We start from the raw sequence: 15,122 nt of genomic DNA on the forward strand, positions 1-15,122 counted from the left end.
CTTGCCCAGCGCTCTTCCATCCGACTCGTTGGCGTGTACAGCGGGTCATAACATGCGTGGCTGTGGCTGGTTTTGTGGAGGCTGAATGTTGATCTCAGCAAGAAGCTGTTTCAAAAAATAATTTTCACGCTGAACGGTATCGAACTTGAAATGTATTCATCGCTCGTATAGTGATAATCAGCCAGCATTCAATCAGAAAGAACTACAAAGGTGCCATGGGCAATCTGGGTAGCAAACAAACACTTGTGAAAATGTATTGTTGGTGTTGAGGACGCCCGGCTGTGCAGAACGGACAAAGTCAACGGCGCGATGGAATTGTGCGGCTGCAAAATTTAACAAGCTCTTTCGTTGTCAGTCGGCGAAGGCAGAATGATCAGAGGTATATTTTCAGTGGCAAAATAAACTTTTGTCGTAGTCTTTTCCAGTTGTGTGGACGCCGCACCCAAAACGCAGTGGAGTCTTTGTTTCCAGAACACCGTTATCTCATTCTTCTATTAGTTTTAAGCGTAAAGAAACAACATGATTTCGGGTTTTTTTGCTCAGACGCACCAGATACATGCTGTGCTGTCGCTGTGTATCTGTGTTGAGCGCGAGCTGACGTGCCCTTTCAAAGTGCTTGTAAGCAGCCAGAAATGTTAATGAATCCTAATGAAATATTAATGGATCGTCTTTGTTTCGTGACGTTTTGCTGCTTTGGCTGCTGTGGTACGACGGCAGGTCTGCTCGTGGACGTCAATAAGGAAATCCATGTTTTGCATTTGTTTGTTCTGCTTGTCTGCCTGAAAATGCTCACTTTCTGTTAATCCTTTTCGGGGTCACAAGGGGTATCGACCAATAACATCAACCCTGGCCCGCTTCCATTTAGCTTGGCCAGGGCTCTTGGCCCACCCATAGTTCATTTGATCGAATACGCCTGTATTTCACCTGCTGTGGCGTCTCAAAAACGGCTGCCGTGATAAGAGCCCAGAACTGACCTCTGAAAAAAAAAATACACCACAGGAACGCAAAACCTGCCAAGCTCTAGTGTTCACCTCTGCAGGCCCGTTTCGTTAAAGCTGCCGACAGAATGGGTGCCGCTCCGGGTAAAAAGTGCGACGCTGGAGTGCCGACTGGAGTGCGCCTCTCGCAGGTTTACTCGCCAACGGGAGCGAGGCCAGTGTGTAATGCAGAGGCGGCACGAGGTCCGCGGCGGAGCGGTCAAGCTGCTCGGCCGACGATGCGGACATGGCTCACCGGGAGACGGATGCGCGAGCCAAGCTCCTATCTGGCTCCTGTGAGACACGCTGGGGCCAGAATGAGAGTCTGGCAACTCTGTGGGACCACCAAATGGTGGAGAGTGTTGTAGTCAAGATTCCACAATTCTACAGGGATATAATAGTTTCCAATAGCGGCGTGTTACTTGTCATGGGCTCGTTTCATTTCAGTCTATAATTAGCTCGGTCGGTCAAACCCGGGGGGGGGGAGGAGAGGGGGATTTTCCCAGCTTTAGCATTTCAAAGCTGGCTGTAGAGCTTCGGCGCTCCATATCGAGGAGCATGTCTCCATCTGTCTGCTTCCCTCCAGGGAGCGGAGTTATGGATACCTCTATAGCTTTGATGCTACGAGAACCAAATTAATCCCGGGATGCCCTTTGACCCGGCAGACCATTACTGGCTAAGCCATGAACATGGTTTCATACTGATCATATTGTTCCTGAGCTGGGAGCTACAGGCCGGACAAACCAGTAAACACCGGCCAACCAGGAATAACTGGAATGGATTTGTGTGATTCTACTGATAAAATGAAATCAGATGAAAATAGGAGGTGTTGGAGGTGGTGATGTGTATAATATCAGAGGTTAAAGTACAAAGTAGCTTAACAACACACTCTGTAGCTTATAGATTCTTCCATTGAATTAAAAACATTATAACAACCCTTTGATACTTTTATTAACGGACATATTCTATGCATTGTGTGACCTTGATGTTACATACAAAATGGTGAATGACGTATTTCAGCAACTTGAAGAGAGCTTAACTTTTGAAATAAATGGTTTTCAATACAAAAATACTTTGGATAATACTCCAGTACACAATTAGAGAAACACTGTTTACACCAAGGCCACGTATTTGCACTGTCTATTGCTATAGGCATATAAAATAAAAGTCTGCATTTCTGCCAGTTTTACACATAGAAAATAGTCTATTCTTCTGCTGAAGGCTTTTAGGTTCAAAGAACTTTAAAGTGATTCAACATTGGGTTTCTTTAGTGCAATGGATTGGTGCGAAGAATAAACTCGGAGAAAGGTCTACAATAATCCATAATATTGAAAGGCAGGCACATTTTCCCTCGAATGAATGTGAGGATCCGAGGGTGTTTTCAACAGCCAACTCTAGCATGTACTCAACATATATTCTTTTTTAGAATCGTCAGATTTGTAAAGATTTGTCTTTGTTTGAGAAGTATTTTATACATTCATCATTTAAAATATGCACTGCAAATGCCGAGAACACCATGAAGTAAACCCCATTTAAGATGTCTTAATGAATAGGTGTAATTGGCAGTGTTATATAACCAAATACCAAGCGAGTCATACACTTTCATCGAGGCTGAATGTGAAACGCCGATGAATTACAATGTGTGACGTCACCAGCCTGCTATAGCCGAGATCCTGTCAGACGAGTTGTAAAGCCTCGAGTATGGTGCGCTCGCTTCATTCAGCGAAACAAGCCGTCAAGTGTGGGTGAAACCGATTAAACAGTCGTTATAAACGGTTAAAAGCCTACTTTCTCACTAATTGTATGGAACATCGAGTGTAACACCAACATTGTTGAAATTACATCGGCACATAAATTGACAAATAATCGCGTTTTCCATACTGCACCGCCCGTCGCAATTTCCGTCGAGGCACTCCGGGTCACACAAACAAACGGACCCCACTGCGCATCACGGATATGACGTCAACGCGCTACAATTCAAACTTCAGGAAACGAAAGCGTTTGGTTAGAAAACGGTCTTGTCGTTACCAAAAACCTGGTTTCACGAGTTACCTGCATTTCGCTGTATTCGTAAGTTTATATTGTATTTATTCATCGATGTTTACATTAATTTATAAGCGTGCAATTAAAACGCATTAACGTCAGTTTGTTTAACATCTTTCAGTGAGAGAAAAGTGCTTTAAAAGGTTTCTGTAACGTACAAGAACTGTCAGTGTTATTACTGCGACACCTGCCTAATTTATGTTTACTTTGAATTATTTTTGAATGAAACGGTATGGATTTCTGACGCTTAAAATGCACGAGTAAATCTACTATTAAAGGCGTAAATTAATATAACTTTACTGCAAAGATCGAAACTGTTGCTAATGCACATCATTAATCGACATTATTTAACTGTTAAGCATATTTCAATTTTTTATATTAATCTTAATATTTGAAAGGAAAATAATAATAGCTCCTCTGTAGGCCCCCACTTCATAGTTTATTTTTGAATGTTTCATAAGGGTTTAGTATTTAGAACTTTCCATTAGTTTGATTTAATTATTTTCCAATGTAATCCCGTCAACATAACTGAATCTCGTAATATTGGAGTCGAATGGACCTGCTCGTTTCCCCCTCTTTAGGAGTCCAGGTCAAACCGAGCAGCCATGACCTCTAAAAGTGCCAAAGAGACCATCGTCACCAGGTTGGGGTTCAAATCCAGCAGCTCCCCCTCCAAGGCCGAGGCGGAGCTGGAGAAGGTCCGAAAGGACAACGCTCACCTCAGGAGGAAGGTGGATGAGCTGACCAAAAGACAAATCAAACCGCCCGACGCCGACAAAATCAAGCTGCTGGAGGTAAATATACTTCAGGTCACCACAGAATCCCCAGTGTGTTGCTGCGTCGTTTGCCTGATTTCCTTTTCATTTCTTTTTTTACATTTTATTCCAGAGGATCCTGTCCCTGGAGACGCTGCGAGAGAGAAACAATCAGCAGTTGTTGGTTAAGGAGCAGGAATTAGGAACGATGCGACAGCAGCTGTCAGCCAGAGGAGGAGAGGTATCTTCGTGTGACACATCGCTGCCAAAAACAGCTGCACCGCTCACAAATCACATTTACAGCAGACCCGTGTAAAATATTCTAAACATTCTCCGTCCGCTCGGACACGATGCTCATGTGGACTGGTGTGTTCTCCTGAGCGCATTCCCCGACACGTGAAGAAGGGTTGTTATCGCTTTCTGCGCTGTGTTGGTGTGATACTGACAGAAGACAACTGTCAGAAAGTGTGAGGGGGGGCAGGGAGGAGGGGTGGAGAAATGTACTGGAGCCCCACTGAGCTGCCATAAAAACAGTTGGGGGGGGGTCGGAAATAGCTTCTATCCCATTATGCCAGCAGCCCAGCTAAAGGACGTTTAGACAGCCTGGAAAAATTTGCTTAAAAACACAGTGTGCTGTTTACTTGGTATTTATGAAAAAAAATCTGTTTTTATAAGACGTCTTGCTGTTTATTTGACGCTTTTCCAACTAAAATCCTTTTTTCGATTGTTGGATGCATCTTTTTCTTTTGCTCTTTAATTGATACTCAGTCCTGGCACCACTTGGAAATAGCATGCTAGTCAATGTTTGTTTTTTTAATTTTGACTCAATCACACTCGCCTCTTTGTCATTACCTTTTTGTATCAACAAAGCGGCCGAGTGGGCCAGCTGCCATTTGATGCCCGCACCGGTCTCCTTGGTGTGTGTTTCAGGTGGTGGCATCGCTGCAGGCCCAGCTGGAGCAGAGGAAGAAGGAGGCTGAGCAGAGAGACGCCTTGTTCCAGAATTTGTCGCAGGAGACGGGCAACCTGAAAAACCAGCTGGCCACCGTCTCTGCCCGGTGCCAGTCCCTGGAAGCGCAGGCGGCGGTGGGTTGACCGATCACATTCCCCCGCACCTTCTCATTAGATAGGAAAGCTTGATCGGCCCCCTCGTCCAGATGACCGAGTATCTGAATCGCCGCGAGCTGAAAAGATGTGATTAAGTAGACTTGTATTAGTACAATTATCCAAAGAAATGGACAAATTGCATTTTAGGTGACACCAGTGACTCTAGAGTGTAACAGGATGGTGCTTTTTAAAAGAACAGGTACATGAATGACTTGATGTGACAGTGTATATGTCTCTGGTCAGCGCTTTGAGTAACAAAGGCTCCTGTGTTAATCAGATGCACTTGTGATATGTAATGTTGTACAGCATCAGGTTATTGGACAATCTTGTATTTCTTTTCGGTGACCACTGCATGAAAGGACACTTGTTTGGAAACGCAGCCATTTCTTTGTCCACTGGGTGGCGCTGTGTGACCTCCGTTATCCTCAGCCGCTGACATTCCCTCCACTCTGGGGAATCGGTCTCCATGAGAGCTGAACGCGTGACCCAAAGCACAATGAATGGAACACACACACACACACTAGCTCTGCTCGAGTGACACACTCTGCAGCATTGTTTTTATAACGTGGCTGGTTCTCCTCGCATGTCGAGAAAGCGCAGCACTGGTTCCCAGTCAGCCCTTTGAGCACAGCAGGCGCTCACTGCGCTCCTGTAACAGATTCTCCTCGAGGCCAAGGAGGCAAAATCGCAAGAGACTTGGGGAACTAAAGGCTAAAGGCTCCGAGATAACAAACCTCTGTGTTTGTAAGTCAGTCGAACGGGAGCTTCGACGTTTGTTTACACCGTGCTTGTTTTAGTGGAATTTAACTCAACGAATGATATCATTTGAGTATTATTACTTACAATTACCTCTTACTGTGTGTGTATATATATATATATATATATATATACTGTATCTAAGAGAATTTCTATTTCCTACCCACGGCTCCCATCACCACGGCGACGGCGCAATTTTAAAAGTTTCAAAGAGCGGCAAAGGCCCTGGCGTTGGCCAGGGGGGGGGGGGGGGGGGGCTGTGCTGTGGTAATAAGATCGTTGACGGGGGGGGTATAATGCGCTGTAACCTGCATTTGAGTCTACCTCTGGGGCGCGATCACCCGCGTTAAAAGCAACATTCTTCACTATTTTTGAATATATATTAGTTAATGCTCTGCATATTGAAAATGGTATTATTGACAGGATATCAATGTTCTATTTTTGAACATCACCGCTATCAACAATACCGGAACATAACAACACCTTTCTTCTATCGAACCCTGTGCTCTATTTGGTCTGCAGCCAAAGCAATAGGACGGGTTGAAGAAAGAAAATAGATTTTACTAGAAAGATGCAGAAGGTTTTTCTTGTGGTTGCTGGAAACCTTTTGAATGTTGAATCTAAATGTTCTCTGATAGTTTGCAGAACTCAATAACGCTTTGGTTTTCAAGTCGCTGCTTTTAGACTCCAGGTTGGAAAGATTCTTTTTACAAAGGGATGAGAACGCTTTTGTTGTTAATATCAGTCTTTCTTATCAGGGTGGTCTTTTAGGGAATGCATGTCGGGGAAAGTGACTCTACATCAGTCCAGGCCGGGAATAGTCCCCAAAACGTTCTCCCTTTCACGTGATGCCATCTTGAACATTTGTGGAAAATAGTTCTATTCATTTATTTCCAGGCCTGTAAGTGATTTTGCATCTTTCATTGGTACCAACCTCAGCATAGTTGTTCGGTGTCTGCTGTTAACTGGTTGTATTTCTTAAGAAGTCCCCTCTAATTAAGTCCTTTTCATAGTGGAATAGCAAAAACACCAAATGGCCTGTTAATTCCACCCACTGCTAAACATGAAATGAACCCGACAGTAACACTGAAAATGCACACTGGTAGAGAGCCGTGTAAAGTGTGTATTGTGGACATCACAGTTGGTTTTATTTCTTTCTTTTAAAGAAAATGTCCTTTTCCCTCTACAGAATGGACAGCTACCTCCTGCAGACTTGGCTTTGGTACAAGATCAACTGAGAGACGTGAGTGGAGTGGATGATTAACGACGTGTGTTTGTAATGCGACTGCTTAGTCTCCCCCCCTGGTGAAAAATGCTTCCGTGCCGAAGCTTTTGGAACAGAAATATCTGGCCCATCCGTCATACGTTCCTGAAGTATTTCATCCCGTAACTCCCCGTCGGGAGCCACGGGAATGAAATTATCATCCGAGGTTTATCATTCAACGTCCAGGGACGCGCTGCCAAGTCAATATCAATGGACGCTACCAGCAGAGGACACGGCGGGTATTTTCCGTTTTGCCGGTGGGGCACGAACTCGCCGTTCAACTCTGAGCAACCCGGAGTTGAACGCGGGCTAATATCCCCGATGCCAGTGTGCGCCAGTGTGTGAGCTGCGCCTCTCTTCCCCGCCAGGCGCTGGAGAAGAACCAGCAGTGGCTGACGTACGACCGGCAGCGAGAGGCCTACGTCCAGTCCGTGTCGGCCCGCACGCAGGAGCTAGAGCGGCAGCTGGCGGAGGCCAAGCAGCAGCAGCAGCTGCAAACCACACGAGAGGCCCCTTCAGACGGTGAGAAAGGGGGGAGGGATTCAATTGGCTGCTTCAAACCGAGCCCATGTTCAGCATGCGACATGAAAGGGAAAGGGACGATGCCTAGCGCTGAAAAGTTCACGTTTAAATTGCAACGCGTGTTTAAGACGGTTCTTTTATTTTGCATCAGCGCCTGTTGTCTCAGCGCCTGCTGACTCGGGAAATGCCGAAAAAGAGGTTGAGCTGAAGAACCACTACGAGCAGTTGCTTCTGGGGGTTCAGAAGGACTTGGAGAAGAGAAAAGAGCAGGTTGCCAGGAGACAACAGGAGCTCGGCGTGCAGAGGGAACAGGTAAATGCCTACGGGGTTTTAAATTGTATTACTGTTTACATGTATATCTTCTGTCTAATGTCGACATCTATGAGGTCGTCATCATCATAATTCATTATAGATCATTATCATTGTACTGTGGCTCACATTCCTGATAAACCCTGCAGGCCAAATCTTCATGCAACTGCAATAACCCACTTGAATTTCTGCACCGCTAGCATTTAAGCATTCTCAGAACTTATTCATTCAAACTCTCCCGGAGCGACGAATGGACGTCCTGAAATGTGCTCGTTTTTTTTTTCTTCGCGGCTCTGCAGACGTCGAAGGTTCAAGCCGAGCTGCAGTCTCAGAGGGAGACGGTTACCAGGCTCCAGGAGGAGATATCCGCACTGCAGAGGAGGTACGAGAGCAAGTGCAGCGATCTGTCTTCATTTCTGATGAAGTACGAAGAGAAGAGCAAAGAGACGGAAGACCTGAAGGTGCAGCTGCAGGCAGAGCGACACGGCAACAGGTAAAGCCAGTCGGCCCTCGTTGCCGCAGAGAGAAAGGCCAACTGCAAATGTTCGTCTCTCCATCTGGCTGTCTTTTATCTTTCACACGATCCACAAAATGTGCAAATGCACGTGATTCATATTTAATAAGCTTTTTATGAATTTGCCGCCAATGATGTTTAACGTTGCACCCAGACAATCCGCGTGTGAGGAGAGGAAGGCCGCGTCTGAGCGGTCCGACAGGATGCGACTGGAACTGGAGAACATGGACGTCCGGCTGGACGAGGAGAGGAAGAGATCCGCTGAACTCCTACTGCAGGTGACACTTTAATTCCACCTGCGGCGCTTTAAATGAAGTGTCGTCCTGGGTGTGTTTTGACTAGAACAATATTTCAATGCATGACGTGTCTTTTTTCCACAGGTGAATATGCTGCAGAATTCACTCCTGAGCCAAAATGAAGAAAAAAGGAGACTCGCCGCCCTGGAGCAGCAGGTAACACCGTCGATGTGTCAAGAAAACCATGTCAGCATTAGAGATCGCACAATTATGAGGACGAAACCCGTCCGTGCGGTCTTGTTTCTACTTTCACCGATAACCATTTATACTGATCCAACTCACCCGAGTACATTGAGTTCTTGCCTCGCTCCTCTTAATATATACTTCTAACCTCTCCTCAGATCCAACTCTCCACCAAGGACTTTGAGAATGAAAAGATTGATCGTCAGGGCATGCAGCATCAGTTACATAAGGTGCTGAAGGAGCTCCGCAAGGCCAGAGATCAGATTGCTAAACTGGAGTCTGCTGTGAGTTTTCTACTGGAACTCTGAGCCACATTTTCCATGATATACATATTTCATGAATACAGCACGAATAGCTCAAAGTGTTATTCTTCCCCCGCGACAGTGAACTACTTTCTTTGTGAAATGTGTAAATGTTTTGTGTCACAGAAACAGCCTAACGCCCGTTTCTCGGAGCCCAGCTCCTACAACAACTTTGAGTTTGGCCGTCTCACCATCGACGACCCCCCCGGTCCCGCGTCTCCCTCCAAAGCCGCCAACCTCCTGGATGAGAGTTTCCTGGAGTGCCCAAAGTGTCGGGCGACGTATCCCACCAGCCGCCACAGGGAGCTCCTGGCACACATTGACTACTGCTTTGCTTGAGCTAGAATAAGTGTGTGCGCGTGCGTGCGTGCGTGCGTGCGTGCGTGCGTGCGTGGGCACAGGAGTGGGGAATAGAGAAGCAACAATATACACAACACAAATCGTTATTAATTCTTTCCACATATCTTGGCCTCTAAAGAGAAAGGAATGGATCACATTATGAAGCAGACAGTGCTTTCTTTTAGCCAAAGAGGTTCATAATTCTAATAATATCAATTCAGGTAATTTAACCCCTGCTGTGTTTTCTAAACGCCTGTTTCATCAAAAGCATACTCTACAAACACAATACTCCTGTGAGCAACTACTCTGAGTAAGATATATATATATATATTAGTGTATATGTAATCTAAACTTATTTGGAGGCTGCTTGTATTCTTCTTCCGTTCCTAAAGCTGATTTGGCTGCAGCTTCGTGTAACATGAACAGTTGATCACTGGATACACATTTCTGATACTATAGTCAATAATGGGCATTGTAGATTCGTTCCACACACAGGTGTGTGTGTGTGTGTGTGTGTGTGTGTGTGTGTGTGTGTGTGTGTGTGTGTGTGTGTGTGCGCACGCACGCAGTTCCCATAAACCAGATTAATTGTATCACTTTAATGCAGGTAGTGAGCTTTGCACTCCAAGAGGTTCCGATGGTTCCTTTGAGTGGGTTTATTATCTAAACAGCTTAAATAACTGAGTTGATGGTAAATTATTTTTTTATATCTAAATGGGATTCAAGGGATAGTCAGTTTCACGCTGGATGAATATGGAGGAATAAAATCTAGTGCAGTTTTAATTTGCCAGCAGAAAGCCATGAGGCCAAAGTATTCCTCGTGCTTGTTGCCGCGGTCTCCCTGCTCCTCTTTTTTTCTTATTTTATTGAAAAGCTCTTGGTGAATTTTATTTAGTGTGTATTTGGATTTATTTATTCATTCTTGGGATTTTTTTCTTTTCATGCCAGCAAGATAATGATAGCTTTAGTTTTCCTCCAGGTAATGTAAGCATTGCTGATTGAATATCACTGCCCTTTTATTATTGTTATTTTGTATTTATGACTGCCTTTTTTTTTTTTTAGAACATCATGAGCGTTACTTGTTGTGTTGTATCAAAGTTTACAAAGTTACTAGCCGTAAACCTCCACTTTCAGTTTATGTAACATTGAGGGCATATTTCCTTTTTTCTTTAACAGTATTGAGGGGAAGGACCTTTTTTATATGAGGAGGATACGCGTTCACTCCTTTTGTGTTCTCCACTGTGTTCACATGTCCGTCGTCATCGTAGACAAACGTTGCCCGTCGAGGTTTTTACTTCCAATCTAAAGGCCGCGTGGTGTTGGACCATGTGACCCAACCCACCGTTTGGTTTGTCTGCGGCCCGATTATAAACCCTCTGCACATGGTGCCCGGTTGTCCTTGTGTTCTTCCCTCCGGTGGAGCTCGCTTCCACCTCCGCTTTTCCAGCCTTCAGTCCCGTGGGGCTGGAATAAGATTGCATGAGCTAATTCCTTGTACTAAACTATTTAAGGCGAGGGATTAGAAAAGGTCCTCCTGGCGCTGGAAAGGGGGTTAAGTTGCCTTTATTTCTGCCGTGTTGGCGATGCAGCTCAATAGACTTAAGGCGGACAGACACCGCTATAGTGTCATCTTTTAGATAACTGTTTTACTTTTATCACATTATTTTGGATACATTTATGCTGTTTTGCTGTTTGTTTTTTAATCATGGGCTCTTAAGTTGTTTTGCCATGTACTGTACAAGTGTGCAATAAAGATATAAATGCCCTTCCAACACGATCCTTTCCGTACTTTGTCACATCGGAGTGTATTTAAGGACCAGGGATGTTTCAAACTTTTGCGTGATTCTAAAATAAAGATGAGGTCGCTTGTTGCGCTTTGGCAACGGAGGGATTAGGCGTCGGATGGAATAATTAATTAACCTGCAAAGTGACCAGGTGTTATGTAGAAAACAGTTGGACCAAAGGAATAAATGTCCTGCAGCCACTCCGAGGATGACGAGCCCAGTGGCACTTTGAGCTAACGGCCCTTTATGTTGTTAATGTTCACAGTGTTCTTTGTCTTGGTTGAAATGCTAGTATTTGCTAAATAGGCAAAAACACAAAGTCCAACGCACATTTCCACGTGGCAGCCCAACATTAAAGGTTATGTAATCATGTTTATGGCGCACCAAAACCTTGATGTTAGTTGTTGACTTACACCCCATTCCCTATATTTGCCTTGCTAATGTTTTTTTCCGCAACGTTAAAAGTCGATAACACTAAATTCTGCGTGTACTGTTTTTTTGGACTCATTTTGATCGACTGAATCCGAAGGCAAACCACATGGATTATCATTTCCAATCCTACAATACAGATGAGTATTTCGAGGCAATAAAAAGTGTTATGAGCCAACGCGTTATAGATGTTTTATTTCAAAACTAGATCAAGAAGTATACATCAAATAATCGAGTAACAACCAAACGACTATGCCTGTATAGCACACAGCTAAATATGTACGACGGTTTATTACCTTCAGTGTAAAAACAAAGTCAGTAACATGTGTACGTGGTTTTGTGATAATCGTGTTAATAGTCCAGAGCTGCTGAGAGTTCCAGCTTCACTTGCTATATATATATATATATATATATACTAATTATTTGTACCATTGGCCTGCTCCACTAGCTCCAAAAGTTGCTCTTGTTTCCATGAGCAACACTGTTTCCCGCATACCGGAAATTCCTTCGCAAACGCATGAACCACGTTGAGAATGACACTAAAATCTTAACAGGCCCAGAATCTCCTCCACCAATCGGGGACCTTTTTGGATGGTGGCAACAAACCAATGACGGTCGTCTTTTTGTTTCTATGTACAGCATGTTAACGTTACACTTGATGGGGTTTTTTTTTGTTTTGTTTTTTATATGTTTGAAGAGAAAAGTTGGGGGCTACTTTCTACAAAGATGGCAGAGGAGGGGGAGCTCCCCCCCCACCCCACCCCACGGTGGTTCACGGTCCCGCGGTCGGCTGCCTCACGAGTCCACTCTCGGAGTGACGGATTGGCTGGCCTCGCAGAAGCCTGCGGGGGGTGAGGACACACAACATTTCTCTCACTGCAAAACACCACGTGATGATGAAAACACAAACGTGAGGGTCTCAAACAAGCCAAGTGGGTAACGGGTAACATAACGGGGGGTGCTTTTAACGGGAGTGCACCATTACCGATAAATTCCTTATTTTTTTAAAGAAAAACAAACGAGGCTTCAGCTGATCTCACCGGTGTGTTGAACGCGTCTGTATTTGCCCAGCAGGCAGAGCTCCGTCTTCTTCTGCACCACGCTGGCCTGGTCCTCCGCCCTCAGGCCGGTCGGGTGGCGGGAGAAGATGAAGGAGTAGCTGTCCAGGCAAGTGCCGTCGGAGTCTATCTGCCTGCAGGAGTAGTGGATGGCGTAGTTGTCGTAGTCGGTGTCGATCACCCAATGGTCATCGTCTGCAAGTGGAGAGTTTATATTTTTGGTGAATTTGTCTAGTTTTGCGTCAAATTGATCTACCTCACTTCATGCTGTATGCTTTTCGCCCCAAAAAGGGACTTTAGCACCTGTCAATCAATCATAGAAGAGGAATGGGAGTTCCCACAATCAGGTAAACAGCTGATGCAATGATATCAATATTAGATTACTGGGAATACTGCAATAGATTTCATTTGACTTAAAAACAAAAAAGTGTTATTGATTGTGGGGATATTTTAGAGAGTGACACTTCCTCATAAGTGTTCGGTTGGATTCACTCTCCTGGGTCAGGTCACAGAGGACCAAGTGCTGCGGTTGATGATTCAATTAAATCAACATTCGTCGCAGAGGTCAACAGTCCCTGTAATGTCAGCGACTCCCAATCAACGACGCCTCAGCGGCCTTGAATTTATTGTTGTCGATTCCAGGAAAACCCATGTCAGAAAACCGAGGCTGGACCTGTTCAGGCAAAAATGCTCCTCCACTTACTTCCAGTCTGCAGGTAAGATGCAGCTCCCCAGTACCTCATCTTGAACTTGGCGGGGTCGGGAGTGTCCATAAAGGTGGCAAACATGCTGGCACACATTTCCCATTGGCTTGGGAGTTTAAAAAAGAAGAGCAAAGGACATTACGTAAGATGAGACAAAATGGATTAGATGAACGGAACATGCGGATGCAAATTCAAGGCTTCAAGTGGGGGAGAGGTGACCCTTCACACTACTCACTTGAGAATGATAACCCTGCCCTCGGCGGTGGCCGTCATCTGTCCGTCCTCAGAGATTACGAAGTTGGCCACGATGTTGTCAAGTAAGAACAAACCTTCTGGGTCCTTCTTTCCTACGGCGTACCATGTCCCTGCATACTACAAGAGAGCCATTAGCATTAATGAAAATCCTTTAAACAGAAGTTACATTCCCAGCTGTCACTAATAAAAAAATAAAAATTCAAAATTCAAAAAAATGTCCTCACCCTTGTTTTGTCAAAGTTCTGCATGACCTGGATGTTGGACACCTGGCAGTCCTGCGCCCAGGACGAGGCCAGGAGACAGAGGGCCACAACGTACCGCAGCATTCTACCTCGAGGGGGGGGGGGGGGGGAGAAAAGGGACACCGGTCATCCACGTCGCTGCTAAAAAGTTGCCTTTGTCCCTCTTAAATCAGGACACTTTGAATAAAGGAATCACGATTGCTTCAAAGGAATAACAAGAAGAGGAGCAAAAAAAAAAAAGGAGGCTTCACAATCCTTTTTTCGAATTGATACAAAAGAACAAGTCCGTTATCAGTGCATACCTGTTTGAAGTGGAGAGCTCACAAATACCCTGTGCTTGTCGTAGCCGTTGCCTTATATACGGCCCGCCGAGTGTTGCACAACGTCTTGTGGGGATCGGGACCTCCCCTGCTCCCCCCACAGGGAGCGGGCCTTCCATTGGACGAACATTTACACAACCGCCGGCCCCCGGCGCTATTGATTTGTGCGCTCTGAACATTGGCCCCGCCGACCCCTCTGCGTTCCTTAAAAATGTGTTGTCCCGTCAGAATCAATGCTTTCTTGGTCTTGTGAAAGCAGCTGCGAGCAAAGCCAAGAGGAACATCTGGAACAATACGCATTTGTAGACACAAACAAACACTTTAGTGCGTACACACACACACACACACGCGCAGGCATTGACACAATGAGCCCATTTGTGCACGTGGAAAAAATAGATTTTCAGCACTGAAATGTTTCAGTGGGTGTTACCTGCTTCCCGGCAGCATCCATTTGATTGCATCACCCGTCGACTTGATTTGCTATCAACTGATCCTTTCGTGACTGTGTTTGTATAAATGACGGACGAGGTGCACTTCAACCAACGCCAAAGAGAGATAATCACGTCACGCCGAAGTCTCGGGTTTCAAACGCCACCAATGACGTCGACCTGATGTGACTTAGCTCCAAAATGTTTTTGTGTGCATGTTCCTACGCGAGAGATGAGTCCACCAGAGCTAAGCAAGCTAATGGACCCCCTGATGATGTAATATAATGTGTACAAAAAACCTTTTTTCAAGCTGTATTTGTTCCAGTTGTTTTTGCTGCTGTTATTTTCGCACTGAGCTCATGTTGCCACTCCTCTGAGCGCTTGATTGAATAAAAGGAGCAGAGCACAGGCAAAAACATCTGCAGCTTGCATAACCAAAGGCCCAGCCAGTGGAAAACAGGGCAATCACTCATTTTGAGCAGAAATAATAGCAGCTGGAATTTGGCCAGAGGCTACATTTCATAATCATGAAGAT

The 15,122-nt window shown here is 45.1% G+C and overlaps 2 protein-coding genes across 2 annotated transcripts; one reads left to right on the forward strand and one right to left on the reverse strand.

Annotated features, from left to right (window-relative positions):
- Positions 1-2,932: 2,932 nt before the first annotated feature.
- cep55l (centrosomal protein 55 like) lies at positions 2,933-11,139 on the forward strand. Its single transcript, XM_040175751.2, has 12 exons — positions 2,933-3,047; positions 3,602-3,814; positions 3,909-4,016; positions 4,706-4,861; positions 6,828-6,881; positions 7,271-7,424; positions 7,576-7,736; positions 8,033-8,226; positions 8,402-8,525; positions 8,628-8,699; positions 8,885-9,010; positions 9,155-11,139. Exons 1-12 carry the CDS (start codon positions 2,934-2,936, stop codon positions 9,365-9,367), a joined length of 1,689 nt encoding a protein of 562 aa, XP_040031685.2. The 5' UTR covers position 2,933; the 3' UTR covers positions 9,368-11,139.
- A 616-nt stretch (positions 11,140-11,755) lies between these two features.
- Positions 11,756-14,334, reverse strand: rbp4 (retinol binding protein 4, plasma). The gene is made up of 6 exons (XM_040175756.2): positions 14,142-14,334; positions 13,822-13,924; positions 13,578-13,714; positions 13,342-13,448; positions 12,621-12,833; positions 11,756-12,422 (listed from the first exon to the last, which is right to left on the reverse strand). The coding sequence occupies exons 1-6, from the start codon at positions 14,276-14,278 to the stop codon at positions 12,376-12,378; spliced, it is 744 nt and encodes a 247-aa protein (XP_040031690.2). The 5' UTR covers positions 14,279-14,334; the 3' UTR covers positions 11,756-12,375.
- Positions 14,335-15,122: the final 788 nt, after the last annotated feature.

Source organism: Gasterosteus aculeatus, chromosome 5, assembly GCF_964276395.1.
Source record: "Gasterosteus aculeatus chromosome 5, fGasAcu3.hap1.1, whole genome shotgun sequence".
Taxonomy (NCBI): domain Eukaryota; kingdom Metazoa; phylum Chordata; class Actinopteri; order Perciformes; family Gasterosteidae; genus Gasterosteus; species Gasterosteus aculeatus.

Bases quoted from the DNA above. Each gene is read 5' to 3' on its own strand.
- cep55l (XM_040175751.2), top strand. From the start codon at position 2,934: ATGACGTCAACGCGCTACAATTCAAACTTCAGGAAACGAAAGCGTTTG. The intron at 4,017-4,705 runs GTATCTTCGTGT...TGTGTGTTTCAG, and splicing joins TGTCAGCCAGAGGAGGAGAG to GTGGTGGCATCGCTGCAGGC. The intron at 4,862-6,827 runs GTGGGTTGACCG...TTCCCTCTACAG, and splicing joins CCCTGGAAGCGCAGGCGGCG to AATGGACAGCTACCTCCTGC.
- rbp4 (XM_040175756.2), bottom strand. From the start codon at position 14,278: ATGGAAGGCCCGCTCCCTGTGGGGGGAGCAGGGGAGGTCCCGATCCCC. The intron at 13,925-14,141 runs GTATGCACTGAT...CCCTCGAGGTAG, and splicing joins GAGCTCTCCACTTCAAACAG to AATGCTGCGGTACGTTGTGG. The intron at 12,423-12,620 runs GTGAGATCAGCT...CACCCCCCGCAG, and splicing joins CAGACGCGTTCAACACACCG to GCTTCTGCGAGGCCAGCCAA.